The 15,528-nt window shown below is 29.0% G+C and overlaps 1 protein-coding gene across 1 annotated transcript; it reads left to right on the top strand.

Moving 5' to 3' along the window:
• The first annotated feature begins 10,194 nt into the window (after positions 1 to 10,194).
• On the top strand, positions 10,195 to 13,574 carry LOC109814147 (cationic peroxidase 1). The gene is made up of 3 exons (XM_020378508.3): positions 10,195 to 10,531; positions 11,575 to 11,769; positions 12,707 to 13,574. The coding sequence occupies exons 1-3, from the start codon at positions 10,316 to 10,318 to the stop codon at positions 13,253 to 13,255; spliced, it is 960 nt and encodes a 319-aa protein (XP_020234097.2). The 5' UTR covers positions 10,195 to 10,315; the 3' UTR covers positions 13,256 to 13,574.
• Positions 13,575 to 15,528: the final 1,954 nt, after the last annotated feature.

Genomic DNA, 15,528 nt, shown 5'->3' with positions numbered 1-15,528 from the left:
AGCAATTCTAAGACTTATAGGTTGAATACTTTGCATGATAAACACACATGTGGAAGGGTTTTTCATAATAGATGTGCAAAGTCTTCCTGGGTTGCCAAGGTTTTGATTAACAAAATGAAAGCCACAACTAGTGACATGGCATTGAAAGATATAGTTAGTGAAATTCAAGCCAATTATTTCACTAGAATATCAATGTCGAGGGCATGGAGGGCTAAACAAATAGCAAAGGGTATCATTGATGGCGACTTTGTAATGCAATAAAAATAACTTTGGAGGTATGCTATTGAAATTAAACAAAGACACCCTGCAAATACGTATCAAGGTTCATAGGCTAAGTTTGGAGATATTACCAATGGTTAGAAGTTTCTACATGTGCCTCGAAGGTTGTAAATCAACATTTAAAAAGGCATGTCGACCTCTGATAGGAGGTCAACTATTGATTGTTGTTGGTAGAGACCTAAACAATCAATATTTGCCTTTGACTTTTGCTATTGTGGAAACTAAGACGAAAGACTCGTGGAGATGGTTTCTGAATTTGCTTTTAGAGGATATTGGTGATGTACATACCAACAAATGGATTTTTATGAGTGACCAACAAAACGTAAATTGATTCATACCTACCGACTATAATTGTCTATGTTGCTGGCAAACTTTTGTACTAACTGTCAATTCATTTTGTACAGGGCTTGCTACAAGTGTATGAAGAATTTCTTGTCCCAGTTGAACACAGGTTCTGTTTGAAACATTTGTACAATAATTTCAAAAAGAAATTTGGAGGAGGTGTGCAACTAAGAGACAGTGATAGGTGTTTCCAAAGCAACGTATGGACAACTATGGAAGTCTAAGATGCAGCAAATTAGATATGTGAATGAGGCTGCATATCAATGTCGCAATCCAAAAATTTCCGATCTCACGACATATGGTTTAGACATCCTTTTCAAAGTCTCATTAATTAAGGAATGCCCGGACGCCAGACTAATCCTTAATTAATGGTTCTGAAAATAGGTTCATGGAGTCGCCACCAATATTTTACTCAAAACATTGGAAAAAGAAAAGGTTTTTAAAGATCCAATAATGGCCTTGATAACCAGAATTAGGTTCGGGGGTCGGTTACGTGTAGGGAAGGTATTAAGCACCCCTACAGCGCTCTCAATCGGTACCCTATGATGAAGTTAACATGATAAGAATTAGTAAATTAAATATTGAATCCCCTTTATTAATATTTATTTACATATTGAAAATTTAAATTATACGACTAACCCTAAAATATATACATGATTGCGTTTGTTATAAATAAAAGATAGAGATAAAGATGAGAAATAAAAGATATAGAAGAAGATTGATTGAAATACCTCTTGAACGAGCTCTATTGAATCTTCAAATATGGAAAAGGTGCTTTATGGCAACCTTTCACACTATGCCTCACAAATCTCAAGAAATACAATAGGAGGGAGAGAGAGAGAAATTTCGAGCTCTAAGGAGTCTTGGACAAAATTTTTGTCGCCCTGAGAACTGGGCCCAAGCTGTCTATTTATAGGCATCAGAAGGGTTTCCAGAACGGCTCGTTCTAAAACCAGAATGACCCGTTCTGGATCCGAACATTGTGTGTTAATCTTGTGACTGGAACGGCCCATTCTGAAACTAGAACGGCCCGTTCCAGAGATAAGATTAACACATAATTGGCTAAGCTGGAACGGCCGTTCCAAACAAGGATTTTTAGGCCTTTTTAATAACTTGGAACAACCCATTCTAGTGTAGGTTTTGACCCTTTTTTAGGAGTTTGGAACGTCCCATTCCAATCATAGAACGGCCCGTTCCAAACTAGGGTTTTAGACCTTTTTAGGAACTTGGAACAGCCCGTTCCAAATTGGGAAGGATCTGTTCCGGTTTTGCAACAGCTCGTTCCAGGCTTCTAAAACTATCTTGTTTGGGCTTTTAGGCCTCCTAATGTCTTGTCCTGTTATTTCCATGCTTCGGGAGCTCCTTTCATTGATAATAGACATCCATTTCATTGCTTGTATGCCCCCGGACGAAATTGGGTGTCTACAACCAGTGGTTATATAACCTTGACAGAAAAACATGGTGTAAGCATAAATTCTCCTCTTATACAAAGTGTGATTTGTTGATGAATAATTTGAGTGAGGCATTTAATAGTATCATACTTGTTGCTAGGGATAAGCCAATCATAGCCATGTTTGAGTGGATTAAGATGCACCTCATGAATAGGTTTTCAAACCTTAGAGATAAGTGTAAAAATTACGCAAATCAGATTGTGCCTAAACCTTTGAAGAGGAGGTTAGATTTGGTGGTTGAAAAATCTAGGAATTGGGTTGCATTTTGGGGTGGGGATGGAGATTTTGAGGTGAGCCACTTATACAGTGGTGAGAAGTTTCTCATTGACATCAACAAAAATTATTGTAGTTGTAATTTTTGGGATTTGGTAGGTATTTCATATGCAAGCATGCAGTGGTTGTGCTGCAATTCAGAAAGTTGAACTTCATGAATAATGTTGACAATTGTTATTATAGGAATACATATGTTATGTGTTATACAAAAATATTTTTTCCACAAATGGATAGGATATGTGGCCTGAAAGTCAATTTGATGAGATTCAACCACCCAAAAATAAGAAGGGTCTTGGGCAACCAAAAAATTTGAGGAGAAAAAAAACAGGTGAAATTGACCCAAATCTGACAAGACTAACAAGAGATAATGAAAAGTATAGGTGTAAGAGATGTGGTGGTCAAGGACATAACAACAGAACCTGTAGAGAGCCAGCACCACAACCAGCCAATAAAACACCAGCTAATGTTGAAAACTTGAATAGTAGAGAGAATGTTGCAACTGAGACAACCAATGTAGTTGTTGAACCTAATGTTAAATGTGACACCAATTCTACCCCAACATATAATAGATTATAAATATATATATATATATATATATATATATATATATATATAACTCCCTCAAAATGGGTAAAATGGTTCATATATCAAAATACTTTCAACTATCCAAATAATTTAAAACAAAAATTAGAAAATATAAGTTTGTAAATTTAACTAACAAAGAAATATAAGATCCGATTACAATAAACTTAACATTATAAAATCTCTTGCCCCGATGTCACATTACTAGAGCAATCACTCAACTCAAACAGTTGGCACCTTGAATGTCACTCATATCTAGATCTTCCTCACCTAAAAACAACCACAAAACATACGATGAGAAAATAAGACATTCATATGAAAATCACAATCGAAAATCTTCAACAAAAAATCTCAATTTAAAACAAAATATAAATACAATAGCCATAATCCAAACATACTTAATATCATCAACTCTAGAATCATTCCATTCCACTAGCATATCACAAATTAGATATACACCATGTCACACATCTAGCACCGTATCACGCACACACCATGTTGACGCATCACATGTCCAGCACCGTGTCACGCACATGATTGTGGCAATACATTCCACTACCAGCACTGTATCATGCATATGCTCGTACCGGTGCATCACAGATCCAGTACCATATCACGCACACGATTGTGCCAAAATATCACACAACCAGCACCATATCACGCACATGCTCATGTTGACGCATCACACGTCCAACACCGTATCACACACACGATTGTGCCAAGACATCACACAACCAAAACTGTATCACGCACATGCCCGTACCAATGCATCAAACGTCTAGCATTGTGTCACGCACGCGACTGTGCTGAGGCATCATACACAACATTCTCAATTTAACTCAATGTCACACACACCAATATTCCTATATAAACCAATGGATCATACACAGATCATGCACAACATCCTTATACACATCAATTTTGTAATTCACATTTAATTACATTCCATCCAGCATATACCATTTATATCTCTTCATACAATAGTCATTACATAGGACATTATACGATTCACAACCATCATCAAAATCCATCCATATAATACCATATTTCACAATTATACACCAGAATCATTCAATCATATCATAAGTATTATAAAGCATCACTAAGAAATCATAAAGTATCACAAACATGCCAAAAAGGGAGTCCCAAAATGTCAAAAACACAAACTAAAATAGAATACCCGCATTGGGCACCGTAAATCTTGACAGTTTGATCTCTACTTACTATGTTGATCATAACTTGAGTTATACATATCCTTTTTGAGTGACTCAAAAGCCATTGGAAAGCTAACACCCAAATCTACAACTTTTGTGAAGAACACAAAGCCTAAAAATGTCATATATTAAGGTCACCTCACATGGCTAACAACACAAAACTTAATATTTCGCGTACTATAATGGAGATTGAACTTATAACTCACATAACTCAATCAATTCTTAACATTTTTACATGATTCTTACGTCTAAATTATATCCCCAAGTGTCTACTTTCTAACCCAACAAACGGAAATTGATTTGGTTAATGACATAGAAAGATATTACAAAAATACTAAGGTACATCCATAAATAAAAACTCTCAATTACTCATTAATTCATATAATTAAGGGTGCTCATCAATCTAGAAGAATCCTAACTTACAAAGCACATCCCAATGAATTTAATTATCATCTAGATCATCAATTTTACCAAACAATATAACAACCACAATTATAAATCAATATAAAACCTAATTGAATCATCAATTTCATAAAACAACATACCAACTAACAAAACCCTAATCTCTCATGAACCCTAACTAATAGACACGTTTAAAATAATTCAATCCCACATTCAGAACATCCATTTTAATAATCAATACCCGAAATCCATATAGAAATTATTAGAATTATCAAATATACAAATAGAAATAGATGTAAAATTCTTAATAATTCTATGGATCTCTTCCTCTACCCATTCCCACCTGTAATTACACATATGAAATTCCCTTTTTCCCCTATAGCTAATTGCGTTAATAGGAATAATTTTGATGTCATTTGGGATTGATCATAAGCACTTCTCCTCAGAGTTATCTTCTTCTCTTCTCTTTCTCTCCTAACCCTTCAAAATGCAAATTAAATGAGGCAAATAGGGTTAACTCTGTCTTACCCCTTTCCCAAAATAATCCACTAGGGCGAGTCAACCCAACCTGCATGTCTTCCCGACCCACTTCTGTTTTCCCCAAAATAATTAAATAAATTAATAAATATATATTTATATATATATAATACAAAATAATTTTCCCTAATTAATAATAATAATAAAATAGTTCTGACCCAAAATATAATAATATAATTTCGATATTAAAATATCCTATAAAATCAACCTTTTAAATTTTATAATAAAATATATAATTAATCTAATTGTAAAAGTATAGGAGGTTGTATCTCATCTCGACTCTTAAATTATCCCTTAAAACATATACATAATTATTTAAAATACTAATAAAATTACTTATTTAATACGTATAAAATAATTATCCAAAATATATAATAAAAAAATTATTTAAAACGTATAATATAATCCCCTATAATAATAAAAATAATTCTGACTAAATACTATATAATAATAATAATAGGATTTTTTGAAAAATGGGGTGCTAAATTGAACAACAAGTTCCTTTACCAATGCAATAACGAATTCATTGCTTATATACAAGTACTAATTAATCTTTTACCTTTGCACGAAAGAAACATGAGACCAAAATTGGTGCCAAGAAGACCCTCCAAAGGAGTAAACACAAGAAAGAAGCAAGTAGATCTGAATGATGTGAGATTGGTGCAACAGAAAGTCCAATTGCAGAAGGGCCAACTCCACAAGGACCAACTCTAGAAGGACCAAGTGCACCAGAAAAAGAACCATAACAGGAACAGAGGATAAGGGAATAGACGTTTTTATTAGGATTACTTTTGCTATGATACTTTTGATACAAAATGTGTATTTAATTTTGATGCATGTGCATCTTTTGGGGTCCATACTGTATCTTTTGATGCAAGTTGGGTCAAAGACAACGACAATCAAACAATAACCCTAACTCTTTCTTTTCTTTCAGGGTTCTTCTAATTCTTCACTCACGAGAGCCCTCTTCTTCTTCTTCTTTTAAGGTTCTTTCAATTTGTTCTCATCCAAAGACAAACCCTAAACCCTTAACCGTGAAATGTGGACATTTGGATGATATGGAAGACACTGTTGAATGATGACGTAGTCGTCTGTCAGTCACGTCATCACTTAATAGAGGGGGACTAACGTCAAATATTAATATTAAATTAAAAACAAAAGTCAAATAATTAAAATAAAAAAAAATTTAATAGGTAATAATATGAAAACTGACCTAATTAAAGATAATTTGAACATATTAATTTAAACTTAATTATAACAGTTTGACAACTTCTTTAGGATTTTTTCCGTTCATTAGCATTTGGAAGGGTAGATAATTAGTTAGGTTTTATTTTCTATACATGTGTAATTACTTTTCTGCAAGAGAGGTTAGCTTTTGAGTGTGAGGATAGAACTATAACAACTTGTCTCAATCATAGACTTATAAGGGTGGGGTACCCTTTACCTTTTATCTTCTTTCACTAATGAAACTTTTTTCCGTTAAAAAAAATAATTAATAAATGTGTTGCTGTTAAAGGAATTCCAAATTGAATATATAATAGTTTGACTATTGTAATACCTTTCACTATCTTGATTGGCTGTCTATTAGTTTATTACAAAAGATTTAAAGCACATGCGTAGCATATACAGTGCATGTAAATTGCAGTTTCTACGCAGCATATAGAAAGAAAATTACCTTTCGTCTGTTTTGTAAAATGCAGTTTCTTGTCGAACACTACATGTAGAACAAAATTGCATTTCGTCTGTGTTGAAACAAACAGCCTGCGTCTAAGTTTAGGTAGCTTACTTTATTCGAGAGAAAAAAGTATATCAATTCTATAATAATGTGTTTAGAACAATTCAATTTTTTTGAAGAATTTTAAATGTCTTAAAGATGAAATGTGTTGTTTTAATGAAAAATTTGTAAAAAATTTAAAATTTAAACATGGGTAAAAATTTCTTAAAATAATAAGATTTCAAATTTCTCCAAAAAAATTAAGAATTTAAAATTTTCATATTTTTTCTTTCTTATTTCACTTATATATCTTTTATTTATTTATCATTTCTCTCTTATCTTTTATGCTTCTTTTTTACTCTCTTTTCCATCTCTCATACTCTCTCTCTCTCCTCTCCTCTCTCTCTCTCTCCTATTTCTCTTTTATTTTCTGTTCATCTCTCCCTATTTCTATTCTATCTTTTCTCTCTCTTTTTTCTTCTTTTTTCTTCTACCTCTTACACCTCTTTCAAAGTCAACATAAAATATATTAATAATTTTTTTAACTATTGAATATTCAAAAATATTTTTAAATTAGTAAACATTATCTAATATAAATTTTTTAAGCTATTAAATATTTGAATATTTATTTTATAAAATTTAATCTTAAAATCTCAAAATATATATACATATGTAATCAATTTTATCTATAGTGGAAATCAAATTATCATATCTAAATTAAGAATTTAAAATTTAAGAAATTTGATTTGACTTATCCAAACAAAATATTTAAAAATAATAAAAATTAAAATCTAAGTAATTCTTGTCATTTGTAAAATTGTACGTTTGGATAGCTATTTATGAACGAGTTGTGTGATACATTCAAAGTCAAACAACAATTTATACAATAATATTTTTTTTATCTATCTTTTTCAATCACAAAACCTGTTGCTTCTCATACTTTTTTATACAACAATATTTTTTTAAAAAACCTGTTGCTTCTCATACTTTTTTATACAACAATATTTTTTTTATTTATCTTAAACCTGTTGCTTCTCATACCTTTTTTTTATCTTAGGTGTAAAATTTGTTGTATAAATTATTGTACAAATATATATCTCTTTATAAAATTATACCCTCATTTTTCAAGGAATTGAAGTGCATTCTTATATATCACCACAAGTTTTCATCCTGTATATATCTTCAATTATATGAGATCTCATATGAATAGCTTAATTTAGGGATACAAAAATATTCAAGCAAAGAAGAATATCAGTTTCGTATATATGTGCACATGAGACGAACCCTCTGTTTGTTTTTATTCTCATAAAGTGAAATAAAATAAAATTAAATTAAATTAAATTAAGAAGGTGTGATAAAAATATTAACTTTAATTTTTTATTTGAAAAAAAATTGGGAAAGTACAAATATTTAACTAGTTTGTTTAAAATGAAAAATAAAAGGTAATTTTTAACAAAGTAATTTATTAAAACAGGTCAGATTTGCTTCTTAAAACAATAGAAAATTGTTTTTTTACTTAAAAAAAGACTTTAGAAAAAAACATATAAAAAAAAACAGAAAACTGTTTATTTAAAAAAAAAAAATGTTCCTTTTTTAAAATAAAAGCTTAAACAAACATGCCTATTATTTATATGTAATCTATCAAAAATCCCCTCTCCCCAAATTAGGATGAAATAGGAATGTCGAAAATACTCTCTCTCGCTCTCTTCTATTTGTTTTAATTTCTCAAAAATAAATTTTTCTAATCAATAAATAATAATTTAATGTTAAGAAAATCACGGAGGAGTGAAAAAAAAATATTTTTTTTCATTAGTATAAAAATATTTTTCGTTCAATTTCTTTTTTCTTCCGCTCTTTTTTTTTTTTTCCATTCATGAATCAAACAATGTTAATGTTGTTCTTTCTTTTCTTTATCCATATAAATGTTACATCTTTTTAATTCTATTTCTCTTTTATTTTTTTATCGTACGTAATTTTTTTTCCTTTTTATTTCACTATTCTTAGTAAACAGTGTTAATGAATTAATCTCCATCAATCGGTAGTGGCATCACATGGAGGCTGTGGCATATCGAATAGATGAAGCAGACCCTTCAAGGATGGAAAGGAGCATATAGATAAATTTGGGTGAAGTTCCTTCCATCTAATTTCCATGGCCATTTCATTGAAGTAGTCAATCTAGTAGGTGTCACTATAAATTACTATTTCTTTAATTTAGACAATTAAAAGGTATTCAAATTAAATTAATACATTGTATTTTCCAAATTCTCTCTTTACCCAATGGCGCTGCATTTTGTGACGAAGTTACGCACGTAGGCCTCCGTCAGCGGTAACACGGAAACACGGCCAAATCCAAAAAGATTTTCTTTTTTTACATATTTAATCATTTTCTTTATAAAAACAAAAAAAAACACTTAGGTTATACTTCCTTTGCCCCACAATAAGTCTCACTCTACATTGTTTTATAAATGTTAAGAAAAACTAATAAATGGATAATAGAAAATAATAATTTTACAAAATTAATCTTATAATTAATATTCTTTGTTAGAAGCAGTGTAATACAATAATCACTTTTTAAATAATATTGTGAGAGATATAAAAAAAAAATCTAGTTGAAAAACCTAACATGATATTTTGAGACTCGTTTTTTCCTCAAACATGCATGACATTATGAGATGGAGGGAGTATTATTTATGTGAACTAAAGATATTCACCAACTTTCTGTTAATTTCTTTTCAGACATAAAGATTATGAAAGTGACTTTTGTATTTCTAAACAAAGTATTCTCAATACACACCACCATACATAGTATTGAGTCCGTGCACAATATGTTTAAGAAATTTAGCTATTTACTAACTATGTTAGATTTTGTTGGTCTCTAGTTATATATATTCTAAAACATTTTTTAGAAGCCACTAGTTTTAACTTTTAATTAAGAAGAAGATTAAAATTACTGTACTTTTTATTAGAATTTTTTTTCTTAGAAAAAATAAAAGTGTTTTAAGAAGAACGTACAATCGATTATTTTTTCATTATTTAGTCAAAAAAGATGTATCCAATGTATATTCCCCTTTTACAGTTTACATTTTTTTTTTTTACAATATTCATTGTGGTCGGCGTACATATAGATACAACAGTTGTAACCTAATATATAGTGGACTAAATCAATCACTCAACTATTCTTTATTTAATTTAGGGTTTCTTAACACCCTAATCAATACCAAGAACGAATGTTTCTTTGAGGTGAAATGGTCTTTTCATATAGGCTCAGTCCACAAATGACTATTGTAGGTATGATATGGTGCAGGTTATTGGTAATAATTTTTTATTTCCTATGGACCACAAAAATAATCGTATATTCTCTGCGGAACACGTCTCAGCGCCTCTATAAATACAACAATGTAGCAATAGCAATGCAAATAAATCCCAATAGGTTTCATCATTTCTCAGCTGTGACATTGTTATCTAATAGCTTAACATAGTACTATATATCCTGATCAGTCATTCATTGCATGTAAAATAGTATGGGATCGCGTGGGTATTTCTTTGTTCTTCTCCATGCTTTTGTGTTTGTGACTCTTGCAACCTCAGTTTTCTCACAATTGACACCAAATTACTATGACTACTCGTGCCCCAATGCTTTGAGCACCATCAAAAGTGTCGTGGAGGCTGCAGTGCAGAAAGAGTACCGTATGGGTGCATCCTTGCTACGCTTGCACTTCCATGATTGCTTTGTCAATGTAAGACATTCTATGTTTTTGTGCAAATAACGTAAGAAATTATCACAGAAAAATTTATTGTTAAGGAATTATAAATATATATATATATATATATATATATATATATATATATATAGAGGAGGGTTCAAACGACACCGGTGTAACTTTTACTAAGTGTTACACTGCTCAATAACTTTATATTAAATGTGAATTTTGAAAATTCAACCGTTAGATTGAAAGTTCATATCTATTAGATCATATATGTCAAATTTTGTTAAAATTGAACAACAACTTGAAGGTAACCAAAGTGTTCATATTTTAGTATATTTTGAAATGTATATATTACGTCAATTTTGTTTTATGAGAATGAGATATCAAATCATCTTAGATTAATATAAAATTTGATATATATGATCTAAGAGATATGAACTTTCAATCTAACGGTTGAATTTTCAAAATTCACATTTATTATAAAGTTATTGAGCGGTGTAACACTTAGTAAAAGTTACATCGGTGTCGTTTGAACTCTCCTCATATATATATATATATATATAGTTTATTAAATTTAGATTAAATTTATTTTTGTTTCCTTAAATTTAAAATAGATTTTTTTAGTTTCTCTAATTTGAAAACATCTTATTTTAGTCTTTATGGTCAAATTTAGTTAGTAAATTTGTGAAATACTATCACACAAATTTCACATATACTAATATTTTTATTAATAAAAATATCACATAAAACTCAGTTAATAGTTGACCCTACATAATTGTCTTAAATTTTCAATATCATATATGTTATTTGTGACTCATGGAATTTAAAAAATATTACAATAATTTAAAAGATCAATTTTAAATTAGAGAAATAAAAAATAAATTTATTGTAAATTTGAAAAACTGAAAAACAATTTGAGTCAAAAAGATTTTATTAAGGGAGGTAAAATTTACTTAGGAGATCTATAGATTATTCGTCATAGAAATGTACTTCATATTTAAACCAAAAAAAAAAGATTATACGAAAATGCAAGTCTAACAGTTTAATTTAATTTTTTTTTTACGGTGTTTTAGGGTTGTGATGGTTCAATTCTACTGGACCCTTCACCCACCATTGACAGCGAAAAGAATTCAAGAGCTAATTTCCAATCAGCTAGAGGGTTTGAAGTGGTGGATGAGATAAAGGGGGCAGTGGATGAAGCATGTGGAAAACCAGTTGTTTCTTGCGCTGATATATTGGCTGTAGCAGCTCGTGACTCTGTCGTTGCGGTGAGTTTGAATACTATAATACTACTATTAATTACTAATTATAACTCCAAATGTTATGCGTTAAATGTTTACTGATCATATATGTAATATTTTTACAAGGCTTAACATTTTGACTTGAATTAGTCCATCCTGAAATTTTTACATGTATTAATTACGATAGTAAAGGACGTAAAGGATGATGAAATGCATTTTTTTTTACTTTGACTTACAGAAGTCAACGGTTAAATAAATTACAGTATATTACGAAAACATAATATATATTTTTTTATTAACTATAGAATATCGTAACGAGAAACAACATAAGATGGAGGAAATACTGTCTTGCATGTTAAATAAAATTAAATTTATAAATGATGTATCACGTGCCAATTTTCTTTTTATAAATGAAGGTAAGTGGTTATATTTTACATTATCCATGTAATAATTTTTTTACAATACTTTCAACAACAACAACACAGTTTGTTTTCTCTATATTTCCATTTATGTATGTCAATAAAAATTGAACATGTAGGAATCCGTTTTACTTAACCTATTTATGACAACCAAAAAGAGATTACTCTCGCTTTGACCATATATATAAAAATTAATTATATTAACAAAAGTGGTTTTAAAGGTTATTTTATTTATAGATTTTTCTTATTTTTTAAAAAAAATTAACATATTATTTCTTTTCATTTATTCATTTCATAAGTAAATTTATTTTAAAAGAAAATAAGTGGATTTCTTTATTCTGAAGAGATAAGATAGTTTTAATTTTTTATATCAGTATCTTCTAAACCCGCTCTTGAGTACATATAAATTATTAGATATTCCTATATTACTTGATTTTTAACTGTTATTTATATAATTGAAAATATGAGCACAACTGTTTTTCTTCCAAGTTCCAACATATATGCATGAATGAAAGAAATAATGAACATGTTGATGCACCATGCAGTTAGGGGGGCCAACATGGGATGTGCCACTGGGGAGAAGAGACTCTACCACAGCAAGTCGTGATGCAGCAGATGCAAGCATTCCAGCAGCATTTTTTAACCTCTCTCAACTCATCACCAACTTCAAGAACCATGGTCTCGATGAGAAGGACCTTGTTGTCCTTTCAGGAGGCCACAGTATTGGATATGCACAATGTGTTGCATTCAGGGACCGTATCTACAATGACTCCAACATCGATCCCAACTTTGCACAAGACCTTAAATACATTTGCCCAAGAACTGGTGGTGACACCAACCTTTCTCCTTTGGACCAAACAGCCGCGAAATTTGACATCCAGTATTTCTCTGGTTTGGTTCAAAAGAATGGGCTTCTTCACTCTGATCAAGAACTCTTCAATGGTGGTTGTACTGATGAACTTGTCAAAGAGTACAGCTACGATTCCGACGATTTCTTCGTGGATTTCGGGAATTCGATGATTAAGATGGGGAATATTCAGCCCCTTACTGGGAATCAAGGTGAAATTCGCGTCAATTGCAGGAAAGTGAACTGATTATTAAGAAAAACAATAAGTGAAGTTTATACTCATACATATACCAGTAGAAATCTGGAGGGTAAAAGTCGTTGTGCATTTTATAAATGTATGTAATAGTTTGATAATTTAGGTTATCCATAAGGGTTCATAAACTATTTCGTGTGAAGTGAATGGAATAAAGAAGTCAGTTGCATGCTCAAAAATGGGATTCTTAATTTTGGAAGGGACGCGATGTTTTTGGCCAAGGTAGAGAGGCTTGATTTCCCTTTATGCCTTGTTTAATTGTTTATGAATATTCATAACAGAATATTACTACATTTAACATCTTTAACAATATTTACATACTGATATTTACTAGAAGAGTTAATTATCTATATACTGTCAGTGTAAAGTTTTTTTAGACTGACAACCAATTATATTTTTTAGTTGTGTCATGTCACTGTTAAAAGTCAATGTGTTTATAGTGACATGACATAATTAAAAAATATAATTAGTTGTCAGTATAAAAATTTTTTACACTAGTAGTGTATAAGTGATTAACTCTTATTATAATGTTACCATAGGTTAAGTTCATAAATTATTGCAGCATTTTTTCTAAAAAAGTATTATCATATGTAAAATAACATTTTCATCTCAATATTGTTATTCTTGATAATTTTTTAAAATTATAAGTCTCACACCAAGTAAAAGAATGATATATAAAGAGTATACTTCTTTGATCTTTAATTATTCTCTAAAATTAAAATCTCATATTGGATAAATTAATGACACAAAGAATATATATAATCATAAAGTAAAACTTAAAATAAATGAATTTTGTCATCTGATTTAACTTAGGATACCTTCTCTTGTAAAAAAAACACACAAGATATATTCGACTTTAAAAGATTTGTAGACAAAAGCTATAAAATTTAAGTGATAATACAATTAGTACTAATTATCATTTTATAAAGTTTATAAAAATTTAGAACATTATTAAAATGTTATAAAATACCACTTTATCAATATCTTTAAAAATATTATTATTAATATATAAAATGTTGCTAAAAATCTTTAATTATACAAACCTTATCACATTTGATAAAATATCACAAAAACATATTAGTAAAATTACTTATAATTTAGCAACATTACTCAAAACACATTTTGTTGTGGTGGAAAAACAAAAAATTGAGAATGAAAATGATATTATTAGAAACTATATTTATACTTATTAGATATAGTATCTTTCCTATGTCATGATGTATTAGGAAAGTCAACAAGGCTGGTCAGTTATAGGTATAGGTAGAAGGTTCCTATTAATATTTACTTTGTCTTCATCTTTAAGTAAGTACCTATGAATTATCTGTGAATACTCATAAATATCTATAAGTATTTACTTAAAAAAAAAATAACATAAAAGTTTGTATAAAGTCTTCATGAAATAAAATCTGCATAAATAAATAAAATTGCATAAAAATTACTTAATTTCTTAATTTTTAGTTGAACAACATGGAATATATATATATATATATATATGAGTATACTTTTTTTATTTTTTTTAATATGTTATACTTAAATATGTTTTAAGTTCCTGCAAATATTATTGTCTTGTTTTAGTTCCTAAGATTACTGTAACAAATAATATTTTTTAATTAACATAATTAAATTATTTTTACATGTATAATTTAGTTAAATAATTTATTTATTATTTTATATAAGTATGGAAACTATATAAATTCTTTTATATATTATTTTGAATTTTAATATATCATGAGCAATAATTTTTATTACAATTAAATTTATTATTTTTTATCAATATTTAATTTTTGTTACATTTAATTTATTCTTACTTTTCAGTTTGTTAAATTTTTTTAATATTGTACTATTTTGAAAAAAAAATATATATTATAATTGACTTAGACTGTTTATCATGAATTTTTAATATCTTAGTTTTAATTTTTTCTCAAATATCAATTTATTAATTTCAATTGATTGTAATATCATTTATTTATTTTTGATATATTATAAGTAGTGATTTTGTTTCTGAAGATAAAAGTAATATATTAAGAATAAATTACAGGTGTTTAATTAAATTATAATTTTTAAGAAAATTAGTAGACTAGTAGGAACTATATTAAAAAAATTATTTTTCATAATATGATAAAATTGAAAATAATTTATAAAATAAAATTATATATAATTATCTTATTTATATAAAATAATAAGTATTACTTAATTAAATTATATTTTTTTAACTATTTTAGTACTAAATTAAATCGAATTAGTGATAAGAACTAAAAGAACATACT

This window comes from Cajanus cajan, chromosome 3 (genome assembly GCF_000230855.2).
Source record: "Cajanus cajan strain Asha chromosome 3, NIPB_CcT2T_4, whole genome shotgun sequence".
NCBI lineage: Eukaryota > Viridiplantae > Streptophyta > Magnoliopsida > Fabales > Fabaceae > Cajanus > Cajanus cajan.
Note: the sequence above shows the minus strand (reverse complement) of the source record. Positions and strands in the feature narration are given on the sequence as shown.

Bases quoted from the DNA above. Each gene is read 5' to 3' on its own strand.
- LOC109814147 (XM_020378508.3), top strand. From the start codon at position 10,316: ATGGGATCGCGTGGGTATTTCTTTGTTCTTCTCCATGCTTTTGTGTTT. The intron at 10,532-11,574 runs GTAAGACATTCT...ACGGTGTTTTAG, and splicing joins TCCATGATTGCTTTGTCAAT to GGTTGTGATGGTTCAATTCT. The intron at 11,770-12,706 runs GTGAGTTTGAAT...TGCACCATGCAG, and splicing joins CTCGTGACTCTGTCGTTGCG to TTAGGGGGGCCAACATGGGA.